General features: G+C 44.9%; 1 protein-coding gene across 2 annotated transcripts in view; it reads right to left on the bottom strand.

Moving 5' to 3' along the window:
- Positions 1-7424: 7424 nt before the first annotated feature.
- Positions 7425-20513, bottom strand: part of LOC139464206 (sodium- and chloride-dependent GABA transporter 1-like) — a 53209-nt gene continuing 40120 nt past the window's right edge. For both annotated transcript variants that reach the window (XM_071245728.1, XM_071245727.1), the window contains 6 exons: positions 17868-17980; positions 15830-15958; positions 13172-13271; positions 8638-8738; positions 8085-8255; positions 7425-7712 (listed from right to left, as the gene is read on the bottom strand). In XM_071245728.1, coding sequence (XP_071101829.1) covers positions 7608-7712; positions 8085-8255; positions 8638-8738; positions 13172-13271; positions 15830-15958; positions 17868-17980 — 719 coding nt within the window. In that variant the 3' untranslated portion in view covers positions 7425-7607. The remainder of the gene's footprint in view (positions 7713-8084; positions 8256-8637; positions 8739-13171; positions 13272-15829; positions 15959-17867; positions 17981-20513) is intronic.

Here is a 20513-nt window from a genome sequence, read left to right on the forward strand (position 1 = left end):
ATTGTGTGATGGGAAGGGGGGTAACTCGTGTGACTGTAGTGGTAGATTGTGTGATGGGAAGGGGGGTAACTTGTGTGACTGTAGTGGTAGATTGTGTGATGGGAAGGGGGGGGAACTCGTGTGACTGTAGTGGTAGATTGTGTGATGGGAAGGGGGGTAACTCGTGTGACTGTAGTGGTAGATTGTGTGATGGGAAGGGGGGGAACTCGTGTGACTGTAGTGGTAGATTGTGTGATGGGAAGGGGGGTAACTCGTGTGACTGTAGTGGTAGATTGTGTGATGGGTAGGGGCGGGGGGAAACTCGTGTGACTGTAGTGGTAGATTGTGTGATGGGAAGGGGGGTAACTCGTGTGACTGTAGTGGTAGATTGTGTGATGGGAAGGGGGGTAACTCGTGTGACTGTAGTGGTAGATTGTGTGATGGGAAGGGGGGTAACTCGTGTGACTGTAGGGGTAGATTGTGTCAGAAGTAGGAGACCTGAAGGGCAGAACAGATGAGGTGAAATGGAGTTGAACGTCGGTTCAACATTATTACACAGTCATATATATATCGAGGTGTGTAGGAGTGTGTGTAGGAGTGTGTGTAGATGTGGTTGCTTGTATGTCTGTTTTTCAGTGCTAGGGGCCACTCGGCATTAAGGAGATATAACAGACTTGCGACTCGGAGTAAACTGGGGGGCGCTCGGCATTAAGGAGCAAAGAGGGTTTTGGTGATACTGGCTCAGTCAGGCTCGTTAGGCTCATCGTCAGCACAGGGCCCTCTAGACGCAGCCCAGACAGCGAATAAGACTTCTCCTAGGAAGCGCTGCCTTGTCAAGCCCATCAAGAACTTTTCGGAGAATGTGAAGACTCTCAAACACTGCAGCCTTCTGCAATACCCAGATTGTCAGAAGGGTTGTATTCCTGGTAGCATACCTGGGTACTCTCCAGATTGGGAGGTACCAAACCTAAGGCATCGAGAACAATGGGGAGTCGAACAACTTTGTACTTGTAATGCAAGCGTGACATTTCGAAAGCGTGGTCTGCATATTTGCCATGTTTTTCCTGAATCTCGTCAATCACATTAGTGTCAAAAGGGACAGAAAATCCAATAATATAAATGATTTCAATGCATTTATCAAAAAGGACAAGATCAGGTTTGTTTGCCTGGATTCCTCTAAGGCTGTAAATGGGCCTATTCCAAAGAATTTTGTATTTATCATTTTCCATGACGCCCTCTACATATTTCGGGTCGTACCATGGATGGACCTCTGTGTCAATACCAAAGCATGGCGAAGACGGTCATAAAATGATCGAACCACTCTATCATGTCGCTTAAGATACTGTGTTTGTGCCAAAGTGGGGCATCCACAAACAATGTGTTGGACAGTCTCATTAAATTCATTACATAATCTATATTTCATATTTACATTTTGATGCAAAATCACACATTGACGGTTTCGATAGGGAAGTGACTGGTCCTGAGTAGCAAACAGAAAGCCTTCTGTTTCACTTTTCAGGCCAGCCGACCTCATCCAAGCGAAGGACTCGGCATGGTTGCTGATTTTCTCAACACTCTGCACATAAACTCGATGCAGTGGTCGTTCAGATAGGGCTCTCCTTGGAAAACTTAGTGTGGGCCGATTTGATATGGCACTTCACTTCGTTGGCAATCATTTCTGTACCGTTATTATGATTATTAGGGCTCCAAGCCGAAAGGCTGTAGAGCCCTATTGAAATCGTTCGATTTATTATTATTATTATTATTTATTATTATTATTATTATTATTTATTATTCCGCCGATTTTTGTACCACATCTAGCAAAATAACCACTGAGTCGATTATGTTCTAATTTTGTGTGTGTATGTGGACCGTTGGGTACTAGTGCCCGCCAAAAACCCAAGGCCGTATGCCCAAAGGCCAAGGGCAGATAACTAAAAGAACAGAATTTTTTGAAGATGTATTTCGCCCTATTGCTCCGCAATGGCTTATCCGATTACTTTGAAACCTAGCATGTATCTGCTGCTTGAGCTGCTTGACATCTTTTGTTCTTTGACTTTGGTCATTGGTCACGTGGTTTGGCAGCCATATTGGATTCAAGGTTTTTACAGTGTCTTTTGGGTACCTGTTTTCAAATGCAAACAACTTTGAGTCCACTGAATGAAATGCTTTCAAACTTTCTGAGAATGGTCTCCATACAGAACACATCAAACGTTAATAACCGATTTTGGATAACTTTTTTAGTTGCGGCCATATTGGATTTTGATTGTGATCATTTTTTTCACCCAAATTTTACTTTAAAGATCATATTTTATAAGGTTCTTAACAGAAACTATGGAAAGTTTGCATTAAGTTTTGATACTATGTGTACCTAAATTTTTTCTGGGTTGCATACTGAAAGCACCTTCGCTTGGTGGTATTATTTGATTTTAATAAAATGCTAGACTTGAGTACAAATACTAAAGGAAGCGCCTCATAAATCTACCATAAACCCCCATTCACTGGCTTTGCAGATACCCAAACGTTCTCCACAGTCTTCTTCAGTATTATGTGTACTACCCTTGACGATCAGGGTTAAAATTGGCCTTTTTCAACTGATGCTTGTCTCAAGAGGCAACTATGCTTGTCACAGGAGGCGACTAATCGGATCGGGTTGTCAGACTCGCTGACTTGGTTCTTCATTTTTCAATTGCCACTTGCTATGGTACCTTATTTTTGACAGCGTTGTTAAAAGCAAACCATTTGCGGATTAGAATATGGAGGTCGGAAATGGGTTAAGTACACTCTGGGAAACTGTGGCACACGCCAATTTGGTAGCGGTAATGTCCTGAAAACGGTGACTATCTTTTGACGGAGTTGGTACAAGCAAACCATATGCGGATTCGAACATGGTAGTAGTCAAACATGGGTAAAGAACACACTGGGACACATGGGGTGATGTCTCGCAAGCGGTTCCTTACATTTGATGGCGTTGGTACAAACAAACCATTTGAGGATTCGAACAGGGTCGAAGTTGGGAATTGGTTTAAACATCCCAGGACACCCAGGCACATGTCAATTTAGTAGTGGTGATGTCTCACAAGAGGTTCTTTACATTTGACGGCGTTGGTACAGGTAAACCCTTTGAGGATTCGAATATATGAAAGAGGTGGGAAACAGGTTCTAGCACTTTATCTCAACAATGCGACAGGAACCCGGGGCCCGGACGAACGCAGAACGATAATCCATTTGACTTGAGCCCAACTGACAAAGAAGTTACAGCCTGTTGAAGAGTCACCAACCCGAAAGGCTGAAGAGTCCCAGTGTTAGCGTTTGATTTAATATTACTATTATTCCGCCGATTTTTGTACCAGAGCTAGAAAAATAACCACTGGCTCGATTTTGTTCAAATTTTGTGTGTGTATGAGGACCGATGGGTACTAGTGCCCGCCAAAAACCGAAGGCCGTAGGCGGAAAGGCCAAGGGCAGATAACTAAAGGAACAGAATATTTTGAAGATGTATTTCGCCCTATTGCTCAACAACCGCTTATCTTATTACTTTGAAGCCTAGCATGTATCTGCTGCTTGAGCTGCTTGACATTTTATGTTCTTTGACTTTGGTCATTGGTCACGTGGTTTGGCAGCCATATTGGATTCAAGGTTTTCATAGTGTTTTGGGGTACCTGTCTTCAAATGCAAACAACTTTGAATCCACTGAATGAAATGCTTTCAAACTTTCTGATAATTGTCTCCATACACAACAGATCAAACATTAATAGCCGATTTTGGATATCTTTTTTAGTTGCGGCCATATTGGATCTTGATTTTGATCATTTTTTTCACCGAAATGTTACTTTAAAGATCATATCTTGTAAGGTTGTTGACAGAAACTATTGCAAGTTTACATGAAGTTAGTGTGCCATATGCATCTCATTTTTTGTTCATGGTTGTATGCTAAAAGTAACACTGCTTGGTGGTAATATTTGATTAAAATTTGGGACACCCCTGGAACACGCCAATTTCGTAGCGACGATTTCCGGTGACTATCTTTTGACAGAGTTGGTACAAGCAAACCCTTTATGGATTCGAACATGTTCGAGGTCGTAAATGGGTTTAGAACAGACCTGTACACCCTGGCACACGCCGATTTTGTAGCGGCGATACCCTGCAAGTGATGCCTACATTTGACGGATTTGGTTCAAGGAAACCCTTTGAGGATTCGAACATGGATGTTTGTGCACAGTGTTACTTGGAGCCCGCCATTGCTGCTTGCAGCTTTAATTATTATTATTATTGTTGTTGTTGTTGGTTTTATCATCATGGTGACGTTGGGCGAGTCTAACATAATAAAAACAAGGTTCGTGTATATTTGTGCAGACTTTATTAAGTTCATATCGAGTGGTACCAAGTAACCCCATCAAAGATAAATTGAGCTTAAACACTCAGCTCTATATACAATGCTCGTTGGCTTCAGTATGACGTAGCATGTTTCCTATGACATGTTTGTCAGCTATATACAGAAGTTCAATGTATAAAATACCTTAACGGCTTTCAAATACAAGGACGAAGACAAGGACTCCCCAGGCCTGGGTTGAGCTGATACCTCTAGGTATTTTGAAAGAGGTCACACGAGTTCAAGCTTCAGGTGATACAATGGCGGAACAGCTGAGGTTCAAAGATTCCATATCGTGTGTAGTAGAAGCCTTCTATCCCTCGCGGGCATCTTGTCCTCCTGGCAACATTGCTGAAGAATGATCCTGTCCAATATACTATAAACCGGCTCAAGAAAATAACCAGTCTAGATTATCTGCTGCAACAGATTTCATTTGTCGTAAAGGGCAAAATATCTGTGGAAACTATATGAATGGACAACTGATAATCAGTGATGACACCAGGTGTTCGCGAAAAGGGTAAGCCTAGTTACATTTGGTTTCACCAATGCCTTGCCGAAGAATTCGAGCTACGAAAGTTATTAGAAAAAGCCTAAATTATGATTTGTGTCACGACCAACTACATCATGAGTGAAGATTCTACTACCTATTTTGTGATTAAAAATAGCATGCTTATCAGTCAAAGCGACAAAAGAGAACACTGTACGATTCCGACTATACCACAAGCCTGTGTAAATGAGTCACTATCAAATAGTGATAGACAAAATGCTATGTCTTCATATTACTTTCAAAGTAACGAAACGCTCACACAATACAGGATGCGCTACTGTTTGTGACGTCCTACCATCACAAATAAACAATTTGAAAACAACAACATTTGTGCAGGAGTATTGTTGACTTCCGAGTTTTATGAGATTTTCGTTCAGTGTATGTGGGGATCAGATTGAAAGACAATGCATCAGTTGACAGCATAACCACTGAATATTCCGTGGCATTCGTCACAATGGCTTTACGTGGATACACACGCGTTCTTTCCCAGTCCAACTCATATAAAAATACAAAGCCCACAACCCCCATGTTCTATACAGTCTCACGGCGCAGCACAACCCCCATGTTCTATACAGTCTCACGGCGTAGCACAAGGCTCCTGTTGGCACAGGCAGTTCACTCTCAGGGCCGTTTATATCCGAATCAAATATTGTTCCGAAAAACCCTACAGATGTACAAACTATTTAGAGAACAAAAGTCATGTTCCGTGCTTGGTTTTGATGTCACTAATTGAATCACACCATGGAGCATGTCCCAATCTCCTATAAAGGTTTCGTAGCGGAGTAAAAGATGGGAGTGTTTTCCGTGAAAATCGTGGAATTTAACGAATGCTTAGATGACCGGAAGTGCTGAAATAGTCACGGTGGCAGGCATAAGTTGCATAGAAAATATCAGTGGTGATCACCAGGTGAGAGAGTAACATAAAATACCAACATTAGGGTGTGTTTCTTTCTGTTATACAGAAATGTACATCCTCGATGACGCTACAAAGTGGATAGTACGAATAACACCCACAGATCTAGGCTGACATGTAGTCCCAGATATAGACTTCTTTTGTTTACAGATACATATCTACTTAAAAAAAAAATTCAAATGAAGCCCAGAACAAATCATTCTGGACTTGAGTAGGACTCCCTTATTAATGTATTCTCTAGGGTATCGGAGACGGACAACTCGATTCCGAAGATGTCTTTGTGCCGGTTTGGCGTCAAAACTGGTAGTTCTAAAGTAGCATACAAATACTGACGAACATGTCACCCAGCCGTCTCAACAGAGGTCCTACAGGCCTGTTAGTACAAAACAGTTTCAATCTTATCTCAAATCACATAAATGTACATGTTCATGTACTTCAGTATTCGCCATCTTTGCTCGATACAATTTATAGCATCAAACTTTAACAATGTATACTTTAAATAACCATATATTTAAATATGTAAACACGCAAGTCAAATAGAAGACCAGAAAAAACGTAGGCAAATGATTTGATCTTGAGAAAAAACGTAGGCAAATGATTTGATCTTGAGAAATTGTTCACCGACAACAGAGAGGGCATAGACTGAATCAGACGGGTTTCACGTTATACAGCAGCATCCACCGGTGTGTGATACAGGGGTGGGGGTGATACAGGGGTGGGGAAGGTGTGTGATACAGGGGTGGGGGAGGTGTGTGATACAGCAGCATTCACCGGTGTGTGATACAGGGGGTGGGGGTGGGGGGTGGTGGTGGGGGGGATGGGGTGGGGGTGGTGGTACAGGGGCGGGGTAGGTGTATGATACAGGGGGGTGGGGGAGGTGTGGGGTACAGGGACGGGGGAGGTGTGGGATACAGGGACGGGGGAGGTGTGTGATACGAGGGTGTGATAAAGGGGGGAGGTGTGTGATACGGGGGTGGGGGAGGTGTGTGATACGGGGGTGGGGGAGGTGTGTGATACAGGGGTGGGGGAGGTGTGTGATGTAGGGATGGGGGGAGGTGTGTGATACATGGATTGGGGAGGTGTGTGATACGGGGGTGTGATACAGGGGGGAGGTGTGTGATACGGGGGGTGGGGGAGATGTGTGATACAGGTGTGTGTGTGTGTGTGTGTGATACAGGCGGGGTGGGGGAGGTGTGTGAGACAGGGGGGTCGGGGAGGTGTGTGATACAGGGGGGGTGGGGGAGATATGTGATACAGGTGGGTGGGTGTGTGTGATACAGGGGGTGGGGGGGGGGGGGTGTGTGTGATACAGGGGGGGTGGGGGAGGTGTGATACAGGGGGGGTGGGGGAGGTGTGAGATACAGGGGTGGGTGGGGGAGGTGTGTGATACAGGGGGGTGGGGGAGGTGTGTGATACAGGGGGGTGGGGGAGGTGTGTGATACAGGGGGGCGGGGGAGGTGTGTGATGCAGGGGTGGGTGGGGGAGGTGTGTGATACAAGGGGGTGGGGGAGGTGTGTGATACAGGGGGGTGGGGGAGGTGTGTGATACAGGGGTGGGTGGGGGAGGTGTGTGATACAGGGGGGTGGGGGAGGTGTGTGATACAGGGGGGCGGGGGAGGTGTGTGATACAGGGGGGCGGGGGAGGTGTGTGATACAGGGGGGGTGGGGGAGGTGTGTGATACAGGGGTGGGTGGGGGAGGTGTGTGATACAGGGGGGTGGGGGAGGTGTGTGATACAGGGGTGGGGGAGGTGTGTGATACAGGGATGGGGGAGGTGTGTGATGCAGGGTTGGAGAGGTTACATTTTGGTGCTCATCATTGTCTGGAGGACATCTTGACCGTCGCTAGCAGTCTGGTCCTGACAACCCCACTTTAGGCTTGGCTTGAGAGCGTTTTGGAGTTTCTGAAGAAGGCGAACGTATGCGTCACATACACGAAATGCATTAAATCTCCACGAATACACTTTTATATGTATTTTCACGAAAACATTTGATATTCTTGACGTATATGAATTAATCATCAGGCAGGGTGATAGGACGTAAATGTCGCATACACGTGGCGACGTGACATCATTAGCTTGACAGTATTGTGCGATCGTCAGCACCTACTACACATCAGTCGAAGCAAGTCATCGTATCCTAATAGGGTCAATAGATGTTCATGATATCAATCACTGGATTGTCTGATCCAGACTCGATCATTTACAGGCCGACGCCATATAGCTGGAATATTGCTGAGTGCGGTTACACTTCAAACAAACAACTAAACACATTACCTCTTTTATTGTGTCGCCATGAGTTTGATACACCGTCCATATAAACAAGATTGGGAAAGGGAGAATGGAGGCAAACGAGATGATCCAGCCAAGACCCGTCGCCCAGTCAGGAAACGTATACTCCCCGTAACGTGGAGGTCGGTAGGAGTACAGCGAGAAGCCGAACACAGCCTGCAAATAGCAATGGGCAAATTGTCAATGCAAGAGAATAACCAGCCTAGATTTTCTGCCGAAACAAATTCCTTTTGTTATAAAGGGCAAAATAGCCGAAGAAAGTATATGAATGGACCACTGAAAATCAGTGATGACACCAGGTGTTCGCGAAAAGGGTAAACATGTTCTGCCCTACCAGTAGCATCCGCCATTAATACGATTTGCATAAAACATTTATTGCCCGACGCCGCTCAGCAGTTCCCTGCCATGTGACGTCAGCCTGTAGACATAACACAGCATTCCACCCACAGGTAAGTCACGAAGGATAGTGTTGAGATAGGTTGTGTTTGTATTATTTCACTGCAAGGTTGTAGGTGTCATATTGCGTAACCATAGTTACCAGAAGGAGCGGTGGTGAAATGTATCTCAAGCAGAAGCTGATGTGTCGAGGAATGGTGCGACCCCACATGTTGGCTATGTCATCTTCAAGTCGCTTTGTGCCTGCAATATAGTCACACCTGTATCCAATCTCATGATACAAATCGCCCAGTCATTCAGACAATACACACCAATCAGTCCTCTACACTAAGACAGGACAAACCAATCAGTCCTCTACACTGAGACAATACATACCAATAAGTCCTCTACACTAACACAATACATACCAATAAGTCCTCTACACTAAGACAATACATACCAATCAGTCCTCAACACTGAGACAAGACACACCAATCAGTCAGTCAGACAATATATACCAATAAGTCCTCTACACTAAGGCAAGACAAAACAATCAGTCAGTCAGACAATACATACCAATAAGTCCTCTACACTAAGACAGGACAAACCAATCAGTCAGTCAGACAATACATACCAATCAGTCCTCTACACTGAGACAATACATACCAATCAGTCACTCAGACAATACATACCAATAAGTCCTCTACACTGAGACAATACATACCAATCAGTCACTCAGACAATACATACCAATAAGTCCTCTACACTAAGACAAGACAAACCAATCAGTCTGTCAGACAATACATACCAATCAGTCCTCTACACTGAGACAAGACATACCAATCAGTCAGTCAGACAATATATACCAATCAGTCCTCTACACTAAGACAATACATACCAATCAGTCCTCAACACTGAGACAAGACACACCAATCGGTCACTCAGACAATACATACCAACCAGTCCTCTACACTAAGACATGACAAACCAATTGTCACTCAGACAATACATACCAATCAGTCCTCTACACTGAGATAAGACATACCAATCAGTCAGTCAGACAATACATACCAATCAGTCCTCTACACTGAGACAACACACACCAATCAGTCACTCAAACAATATATACCAATCAGTCCTCTACACTAAGACAAGACATACCAATCAGTCACTCAAACAATATATACCAATCAGTCCTCTACACTTAGACAAGACACACCAATCAGTCACTCAAACAATATATACCAATCAGTCCTCTACACTTAGACAAGACACACCAATCAGTCAATCAGACAATACATACCAATCAGTCCTCTACACTGAGACAAGACATACCAATCAGTCACTCAGACAATACATACCAATCAGTCCTCTACACTGAGACAAGACACACCAATCAGTCACTCAAACAATATATACCAATCAGTCCTCTACACTTAGACAAGACACACCAATCAGTCACTCAGAAAATATATACCAATCAGTTCTCTACACTAAGACAAGACACACCAAACGGTCACTCAGACAATACATACCAATCAGTCCTCTACACTAAGACAATACATACCAATCAGTCCTCAACACTGTGACAAGACACACCAATCGGTCACTCAGACAATACATACCAACCAGTCCTCTACACTAAGACATGACAAACCAATTGTCACTCAGACAATACATACTAATCAGTCCTCTACACTAAGACAAGACAAACCAATCAGTCATTCAGACAATACGTACCAATCAGTTCTCTACACTAAGACAAGACACACCAATCGGTCACTCAGACAATACATACCAATCAGTCCTCTACACTTAGACAAGACACACCCATCAGTCATTCAGACAGTACATACCAATCAGTCCTCTACACTAAGACAATACATACCAATCAGTCCTCAACACTGAGACAAGACACACCAATCGGTCACTCAGACAATACATACCAATCAGTCCTCTACACTAAGACATGACAAACCAATTGTCACTCAGACAATACATACCAATCAGTCCTCTACACTTAGACAAGACACACCAATCAGTCATTCAGACAATACGTACCAATCAGTTCTCTACACTAAGACAAGACACACCAATCGGTCACTCAGACAATACATACCAATCAGTCCTCTACACTAAGACATGACAAACCAATTGTCACTCAGACAATACATACCAATCAGTCCTCTACACTTAGACAAGACACACCAATCAGTCATTCATACAATACGTACCAATCAGTTCTCTACACTAAGACAAGACACACCAATCGGTCACTCAGACAATACATACCAATCAGTCCTCTACACTAAGACAATACATACCAATCAGTCAGTCAGACAATACATACCAATCAGTCCTCTACACTAAGACAAGACAAACCAATCAGTCACTCAGACAATACATACCAATCAGTCCTCTACACTGAGAGAACACACACCAATCAGTCACTCAAACAATATATACCAATCAGTCCTCTACACTTAGACAAGACACACCAATCAGTCACTCAGACAATATATACCAATCAGTTCTCTACACTAAGACAAGACACACCAATCGGTCACTCAGACAATACATACCAATCACTCCTCTACACTAAGACAATACATACCAATCAGTCCTCAACACTGAGACAAGACACACCAATCGGTCACTCAGACAATACATACCAACCAGTCCTCTACACTAAGACATGACAAACCAATTGTCACTCAGAAAATACATACCAATCAGTCCTCTACACTTAGACAAGACACACCAATCAGTCATTCAGACAATACGTACCAATCAGTTCTCTACACTAAGACAAGACACACCAATCGGTCACTCAGACAATACATACCAATCAGTCCTCTACACTAAGACAATACATACCAATCAGTCCTCAACACTAAGACATGACAAACCAATTGTCACTCAGACAATACATACCAATCAGTCCTCTACACTGAGACAAGACAAACCAATCAGTCCTCTACACTGAGACAGACCGCCTCCGTGGTCTAGTGGTAGAGCGTCCGCCCGGAGAGCGGAAGGTCCGGGGTTCGATCCCCTACTGCGTCATGCCAAAAGACGTGTAAAGATGGTACTTGTTGTTACCCTGTCTTGCGCTCGGCATTAAGGGGCTAAAACAAGGACTGGTCGGCTTGGAGTCAGTATACTGTGTCTGAGTGGGGTATTCATGTTAAACTGCGGTATGGTATCTCGGTGAGCTAGCACTATAAATCAGCATCAGTCCGGACTAGTACCAGCAGCCACACACGTGCATGCACGTCGCTATATAAGTGCAATTATCTTAGAAGCGACGTTAAAACCAATTTCACCTCACCTCACACTGACTCACCAATCAGTCACTCGGAAAATACATACCAATCAGTCCTCTACACCAAGACAACAAAACAGTCAGTCACTCAGACAATAAATACCAATCAGCCCTCTACACTGAGACAAGACACATCAATCAGTCACTCAGACAATATTTACCAATCAGTCCTCTACACTGAGACAAGACACCCCAATCAGTCCTCTACACTGAGATAGGACACCCCAATAAGTCCTCTACACTGAGACAAGACACCCCAATCAGTCCTCTAGACTGAGACAAGACACACCAATCACTCCTTTGCACTGAGACAAGACACACCAATCAGTCCTCTACATTGAGACAAGACACACCAATCAGTCCTCTACACTGAGACAAGACACACCAATCAGTCCTCTACACTGAGACAAGACAAACCAATCAGTCCTCTACATTGAGACAAGACACACCAATCAGTCCTCTACATTGAGACAAGACACACCAATCTGTCCTCTACACTGAGACATGACACCCTAATCAGTCCTCTACACTAAGACAAGACAAACCAATCAGTCCTCTACACTGAGACAAGATACCCAAATCAGTCCTCTACACTGAGACAAGACATCCCAATCAGTCCTCTACACTGAGACAAGACACACCAATCAGTCCTCTACACTGAGACAAGACACTCCAATCAGTCCTCTACACTGAGACAAGACACTCCAATCAGTCCTCTACACTGAGACAAGACACACCAATCAGTCCTCTACACTGAGACAAGACACTCAAATCAGTCCTCTACACTGAGACAAGACACTCCAATCAGTCCTCTACACTGAGACAAGACACACCAATCAGTCCTCTACACTGAGACAAGACAACCCAATCAGTTCTCTACGCTGAGACAAGACACTCAAATCAGTCCTCTACACTGAGACAAGACACTCCAATCAGTCCTCTACACTGAGACAAGACACTCCAATCAGTCCTTTGCATCCAGGCCTGACACGTCGATCTTTCCTCTTCACTCAAGACAAGACATCAATTTTTCCTCTAATTTCAAGACAAGACATCAATCTGTCCTCAACTTACAGACAAAACACACCAATCTGTCCTCTGAGAAGAGTAACGTTGTTTCAGAACATCTTCATCTTACACAACTGGAATTCTCGACTACATATCGAGTTATCCACAATGCATGCTCAGCTCTGGGTGTCAGACTGACAGGATTTCTACATGAAATGATGACCATGAAGTTGATGACTACATCAAGGGCGATACACAGCACAAGATCAAGAAACTCAACTTCACGAGATGCATGTTTGTGGTCATTAATATACACCGACCGGTGCCTTGAAGGTAGTTGGAGTGAGTTCTGGCCGAGACATACCGTAACACCAGCTAATGGCAATGCACTCCATGGTTGCGAACAGGGCCAGAGATGGGAATGTAGCGTACCAGTCCACCAGCGTGATCACATAGATTCCCCCCTGCAAGGAAGTGAGAAAGGTGTTACGTCGCAGCCCTGCAGTTCAATGTACAGAGTTGCCTCCCTTAGGCCTGCCGGAATCCAACGATCATGGATTCCTACACCAGATTGAAATCGATTCGTGGAATGCACCATCCTTTCCATGAGAAAACTTAAGTATATTTGGAATAGAAATAAGCTTCCTTAATGCTACACAGTATTCATAAGACCTCACTCTGAGTATCTCTGCGAGTCTGGGAAGGATGTAGCCAGTATATAAGTTTTCAGGTTGGAAGATTACAGCTGGAAGCAGCACGAATAATTACAGGTCTTCCCCAATATACTTCTCACAAGGCTCTCAACTGTCAAACAGGGCTGGAAACATTAGCAGAACTTGGACGAATGTTGTGTACAATGAAAGCCTCTTTATATTTAATAGAACTCGTCCCGCAATGTGAATGAAACAAAAATTCACTAACATTTAAGAAACTCTGAAAACATTTCAACGCTAAAAAGGAGAATTAAGAACTCTAATGAATCGTTTTCTCAATCAGCAAATAGACTGTGGAATAATCTACCACTTAGTGTAAGCAACTGTACATCATTAAACATTTTAAATCACATATACAGATGTAGAAATCGGCCACTACGTTTTGTACTTACGAGACAAGAACATTAAAAATGATTCCAAACAGACATTCATCTGGGGCTTCATCTAGTGGACTAAAACATGATCTGCATCTTACAACTGACCCATCAGGAGCTTGTGGAAATTGTTGCGAACATTTGTACCACTATTAACCTGAATGTTTATGATTTATCAATAAAGAAAAGTTCACGTCTATTCACGATGTTCTTCATCGTGGAGATTACTTTACATGTGCTCCTCTGTAACGTTTCTGATTTGTTTAATCTTTGAACCTTAAGCCTGTTGTACGTAGCTTCCTCTCACTCTCTCTGTGCAGCCTCTATCTCTGTGTAGCCTCTATCTCTGTGCAGCCTCTATTTCTGTGCAGCCTCTATCTCTGTGCAGCCTCTATTTCTGTGCAGCCTCTATCTCTGTGCAGCCTCTATCTCTGTGCAGCCTCTATCTCTGTGCAGCCTCTATTTCTGTGCAGCCTCTATCTCTGTGCAGCCTCTATCTCTGTGCAGCCTCTATCTCTGTGCAGCCTCTATCTCTGTGCAGCCTCTATCTCTGTGCAGCCTCTATTTCTGTGCAGCCTCTATCTCTGTGCAGCCTCTATCTCTGTGCAGCCTCTATCTCTGTGCAGCCTCTATTTCTGTGCAGCCTCTATCTCTGTGCAGCCTCTATCTCTGTGCAGCCTCTATCTCTGTGCAGCCTCTATTTCTGTGCAGCCTCTATCTCTGTGCAGCCTCTATTTCTGTGCAGCCTCTATCTCTGTGCAGCCTCTTTCTCTGTGCAGCCTCTATCTCTGTGCAGCCTCTATTTCTGTGCAGCCTCTATCTCTGTGCAGCCTCTATCTCTGTGCAGCCTCTATTTCTGTGCAGCCTCTATCTCTGTGCAGCCTCTATCTCTGTGCAGCCTCTATTTCTGTGCAGCCTCTATCTCTGTGCAGCCTCTATCTCTGTGCAGCCTCTATCTCTGTGCAGCCTCTATTTCTGTGCAGCCTCTATCTCTGTGCAGCCTCTATCTCTGTGCAGCCTCTATCTCTGTGCAGCCTCTATCTCTGTGCAGCCTCTATTTCTGTGCAGCCTCTATCTCTGTGCAGCCTCTATCTCTGTGCAGCCTCTATTTCTGTGCAGCCTCTATCTCTGTGCAGCCTCTATCTCTGTGCAGCCTCTATTTCTGTGCAGCCTCTATCTCTGTGCAGCCTCTATCTCTGTGCAGCCTCTATCTCTGTGCAGCCTCTATTTCTGTGCAGCCTCTATCTCTGTGCAGCCTCTATCTCTGTGCAGCCTCTATCTCTGTGCAGCCTCTATTTCTGTGCAGCCTCTATCTCTGTGCAGCCTCTATCTCTGTGCAGCCTCTATCTCTGTGCAGCCTCTATCTCTGTGCAGCCTCTATTTCTGTGCAGCCTCTATCTCTGTGCAGCCTCTATCTCTGTGCAGCCTCTATCTCTGTGCAGCCTCTATCTCTGTGCAGCCTCTATCTCTGTGCAGCCTCTATCTCTGTGCAGCCTCTATCTCTGTGCAGCCTCTATCTCTGTGCAGCCTCTATTTCTGTGCAGCCTCTATCTCTGTGCAGCCTCTATTTCTGTGCAGCCTCTATCTCTGTGCAGCCTCTATCTCTGTGCAGCCTCTATCTCTGTGCAGCCTCTATCTCTGTGCAGCCTCTATTTCTGTGCAGCCTCTATCTCTGTGCAGCCTCTATCTCTGTGCAGCCTCTATCTCTGTGTGTGTTTCCTCAGGCAATTGTACAATGTTTATATCTACGGAGAGGGTTTGTAAGAACTTGTCCCCAACCCATTTCACGTACGCGGAAACAATGTATTCACATTCAAATCTATTCATAGTGAATTATGGCGTATCGGACGACTGTCCCCAATAGGTAAATACATTTTAATAGTAGAGCCACGATGTGCGAAGCACGTTACAACATATTGGAAGCAACTTTCGTACCTGTGATACATACACCAGTGACACAAGTCCAGACACTGCCAGAACCAGCACAGTGGCCAACCAACGTCTCCGTGCTAGGGCAGGTACTCTGTCCGTCAGGGCAGTCACTACCATCTCATATGTAGGTATCTGGGAGCAGACAATATTGTATATTACGCCCCGGCCAAACTAGGGGGACGGTATTCTCGTACCCATTACTTCACAAAACATCTTTTCATGTGTATGGCTTTTTCACATTTCGGCGAAACATAACTGGAATTGCTTAAATGTTATTGGAAATAAAATCAAAATTCATTTTATTACCTATGGGGCAAACCTATCGGGGTTCATAAACATCACATGTGCCCTATAGAGAATACTACACTCATTCTCGTTAGATACCATTTTTACGAAACGAGTGGACTTTCTATGGTATCTGACCGAGCGAAAGCGAGGTCAGATACCATAGAAAGTTCACGAGTTTCGTAAAAATGGTATCTAACGAGAATGAGTGTGGTATTTTATTTATTACCCACGTTAAATATATATTTAAGTGTAAATACATAACAACTTTCGTTCGTTGACACACCAAACTGAAACCGGTTGCAAAATGTGGTTGCGCATGAATATTGATATATGACCAAATATGGGCATTGTTGACATGTTTATGCATACGCATTAATTAACAACATGCGCCTGCTGTTCTGTTTGCAAAGAAACCAGCACCGACGCTCAAGATCCTTTTGGAAGAAAGTCTTCAACTTATGGTAATTCAAGCGCCATGTTGTTAGTACGCAGGACACCGATAAGAAAATTTGAAATGTCACACTAGCGCCGCGCTTTGAATATCGGACCAACAGTCGGTCACACTGCCGGGGTCCTGTCTGTGCAATCAAAATGGTTCGGTTTCCTTGATCTATCAGCTGAATTTATATCATGTCCGTACCATTTTGGAAGAGGGAAATCAGACTGTTCGCCAAAGACATTCATGTTAACTGTACCACCCTTTACTGAAGACGTGAAAATCAACAAACTCAAGTCTGCTTGCATGTCAGTGACAGCTTCGAACGATCGAAGGGCAAGGTCGCCACCGGAATAAGAAAAGACAACCGCGATCCACTCACAGCGTTTTACGCTAGAGATAGGGAATGTTACTGTTCACATTTGGGATGTTTGGGGCCACAAAATCAGAAGTCAGGCACACTTCCACGGAGTTTTCGAATGATTTTTATCGGAACTGTGAACTTTAAGTGATCTGGTCGTGCTGTCGTGTTCGTTCATTCATGAACAACAACACCTACCGAAACAGCGCCACAAAATACGCTTCAAAGGGGACACCGATGGCACCGGATCATCCCAAGTAAGTCTAGATATCTGTCCAGATAGTTTAAACAGGCTTCATTTCACCACGCTTATCCGTTTACGTTAAATCAAATTGAAAGTTGCGAAAATGGTCGGGTGCGTCACGCTCAAGGGACGCGCTCGATCGGCAGTCGTACATTGTAAATCGATTTATAGATCTAGCTCGATTATACGTCTGTAGGAGCTCTATGCATAACTTATATTGAATGCAAACCGAATTTGATGCGTGTTACTTTCTTGTTTGGTTTAATAAAGTGTTTGTAAATATCTCTCGTTCTCATGAATTTCTTCAGTTCTGCCTTGTAATCGCAAAATGAATGACGTCTCGCGATTTTTTATGAATGAAAAAAGTAGTCCCGGTGTGACAGAGGTCACGGTTATCCAATCAAAACGAATAAAACAAGGTCAACCTTGTACGACACACGTGTGACGTACGGATTTAGTATCTTACCACCTGTATCTTCACCACGTGGGTAATAAAGGATCATACACGTCAGAGACAACAGTGTATTGTTTCCGTCATCCGGGCGGCATTGTTGACGTCATTCGAATCTTATTGTGACGTAAGATCAGAATGACGTCACACTAAAATGACGCCATAGCCGCTACTGTTGCGACCTGCTGTCCTCATAGGTAAACACTGGAATTTGTCTTCTTCGTTGACATGTACACTCTTATAATATCCTCTATTTCTTACCAGTGTATCGATGAGCAGTAAAACCAGCATTATGAAGGTTAAGGCCGACCACAGTTGCGGAAGAGGAAGTGCAGACACTACTTCCGGGAACACAATGAAAGCGAGGTTGAACCCTGAAAAGAAGAAAGCACGCTTCAGATTCATGGTTTCGCCACAATGTACGATTAAAATGAATAAACATTCTATAATAGTTGTCACGATTTTGAAACGTTTAAAGAAGTTAGAAATAATCATATGTGTGAGCGGGAGTCTATATATTGTGTTGTCTGTATGCAGCATTTTAGATAAATGATTTATCGATAATTGGTGAGCGCAAGTAACACGCTGATAAATCACATGTAGGCGTGTAGATTACAGTCTCGCTCAACCCTACAATGAATGAACTCAGTTGACGCGTGTCTCTGTTTAGTGAAATCATGTTGAATGTCTACATGAGTATATCTATAGACAACATGAGGGAATGATTGAAAATGGTTCTACGCCGCTTTTAGCAATATTCCAGCCACAACATTACGGGAAACTACAATATCTATATATAAACCCTGGTCTTCAGTGTGACAAGCGTTAGCCCCCAATGTCGTCCCCCACTGCTGTCGTCCCCCACTGCTGTCTTCCCCCACTGCTGTCGTCCCCCACTGCTGTCTTCCCCCACTGCTGTCTTCCCCCACTGCTGTCGTCACCCACTGCTGTCTTCCCCTACTGATGTCGTCCCCCACTGCTGTCTTCCCCCACTGCTGTCTTCCCCCACTGCTGTCGTCACCCACTGCTGTCTTCCCCTACTGATGTCGTCCCCCACTGCTGTCGTCCCCCACTGCTGTCGTCCCCCACTGCTGTCGTCCCCCACTGCTGTCGACCCCGAATGCTGTCGTCCCCCACTGCTGTCTTCCCCCACTGCTGTCGTCCCCCACTGCTGTCGACCCCCACTGATGTCGTCCCCCACTGATGTCGTCCCCCACTGATGTCGTCCCCCACTGCTGTCGTCCCCCATTGCTGTCGTCCGCCACTGCTGTCGTCCCCGACTGCTGTCTTCCCCCACTGCTGTCTTCCCCCACTGCTGTCGTCACCCACTGCTGTCTTCCCCTACTGATGTCGTCCCCCAATGATGTCGTCCCCCAATGATGTCGTCCCCCACTGCTGTCGTCCCCCACTGCTGTCGTCCCCCAGTGCTGTCGCCCCCCCCCCCCCCCCCGAATGCTGTCGTCCCCCACTGCTGTCTTCCCCCACTGCTGTCGTCCCCCACTGCTGTCGACCCCCACTGATGTCGTCCCCCACTGATGTCGTCCCCCACTGATGTCGTCCCCCACTGCTGTCGTCCCCCATTGATGTCTTCCCCCACTGCTGTCTTCCCCGAATGCTGTCGTTCCCCACTGCTGTCTTCCCCCACTGCTGTCGTCCCCCACTGATGTCTTCCCCCACTGATGTCGTCCCCTACTGCTGTCGTCCCCCACTGATGTCGTCCCCCACTGCTGTCTTCCCCGAATGCTGTCGTCCCCCACTGCTGTCTTCCCCCACTGCTGTCGTCCCCCACTGCTGTCGACCCCGACTGCCACATTAACATGATGAAGGTATGGAAGAACTGGCAAGAGTGGCGGCGAGTGAATGTTCATGGTTTTACTGCTTAATAACTTGCAGTATGATAGCCTAAACACCTGGCTCCTTGACATCACCGCATGACTATCGTACGAGGGGTGGCTGCAGGGTTCTGAGCCTAGCTATACTGGACTATGTTGATTGAGTTAGTTGACAATTATCTTCCACACGTCTGCCAACGATGCTGGAGTGCCTGGATCCCACTGGTGCAGAAGGCTTTCCTCTGCTGAAAAGTCCTCCATGGCAGAAATGACGTCATCATATATTTAGATAATGCTTGCCAGACAGTTCTTTCTTCAATGTGGAAATCTGAGGGTGCCAAATCTGAGGGTGCCAAATCTGGTGAATACGGAGGACGTTCAGTGAGTTCATAGCCATCGTTATGCATTGCAACCATACTGACAACAAACCTGTGCATAGGTGCATATTTTGCTGACGGAACAACACACTTTTAGTGAGTTTTTCACTACGTTTAGCCTTGATATTCTCACGTAATTGCCTGAACAGATTAGCCTAATACTGGCCATCAGTGGTCTGACCTTTTCGAAAGGTAGTTAACTATATCCAATTGGATTCCGTTCTTAGTTCACTAGTTGGATTCCGTTCTTAGTTCACTAGCTGGATTCCGTTCTTAGTTCACTAGTTGGATTCCGTTCTTAATTCACTAGTTGAATTCCGTTCTTAGTTCACTAGTTGGATTCCCTTTGAATCCCAGCAAACCGATGTCATCAACTTGATGGAACAGACTTTACCTTCTTTGGAGGAGACGACAGATGTACAGTCTGCGTTGTCTGACGGTTAGCTTCTGGTGGTGGTAAACCACATTGTTTTCCATAGTTACAAATCGCTCAACAAAACCAGACGGGTATTTTCAAAGCGCCCAAAGTTTCACGAAAGAAAACATTTAACCCTTAAGATGAGGAGTCGGAAGCCTTTGTCATGCCCAGTTCATTCCTTCGGATGTCCGCAAATCTCTCGTCAGAGATGTCTACTGTACTGGCTATGTGTTGTGTCTTCCATATCATGTATTGTATCAACAATTTCCTTTGTGGTGGC

This window comes from Haliotis cracherodii, unplaced genomic scaffold, assembly GCF_022045235.1.
Source record: "Haliotis cracherodii isolate W230 unplaced genomic scaffold, xgHalCrac1.p SCAF_17, whole genome shotgun sequence".
Lineage (NCBI taxonomy): Eukaryota > Metazoa > Mollusca > Gastropoda > Lepetellida > Haliotidae > Haliotis > Haliotis cracherodii.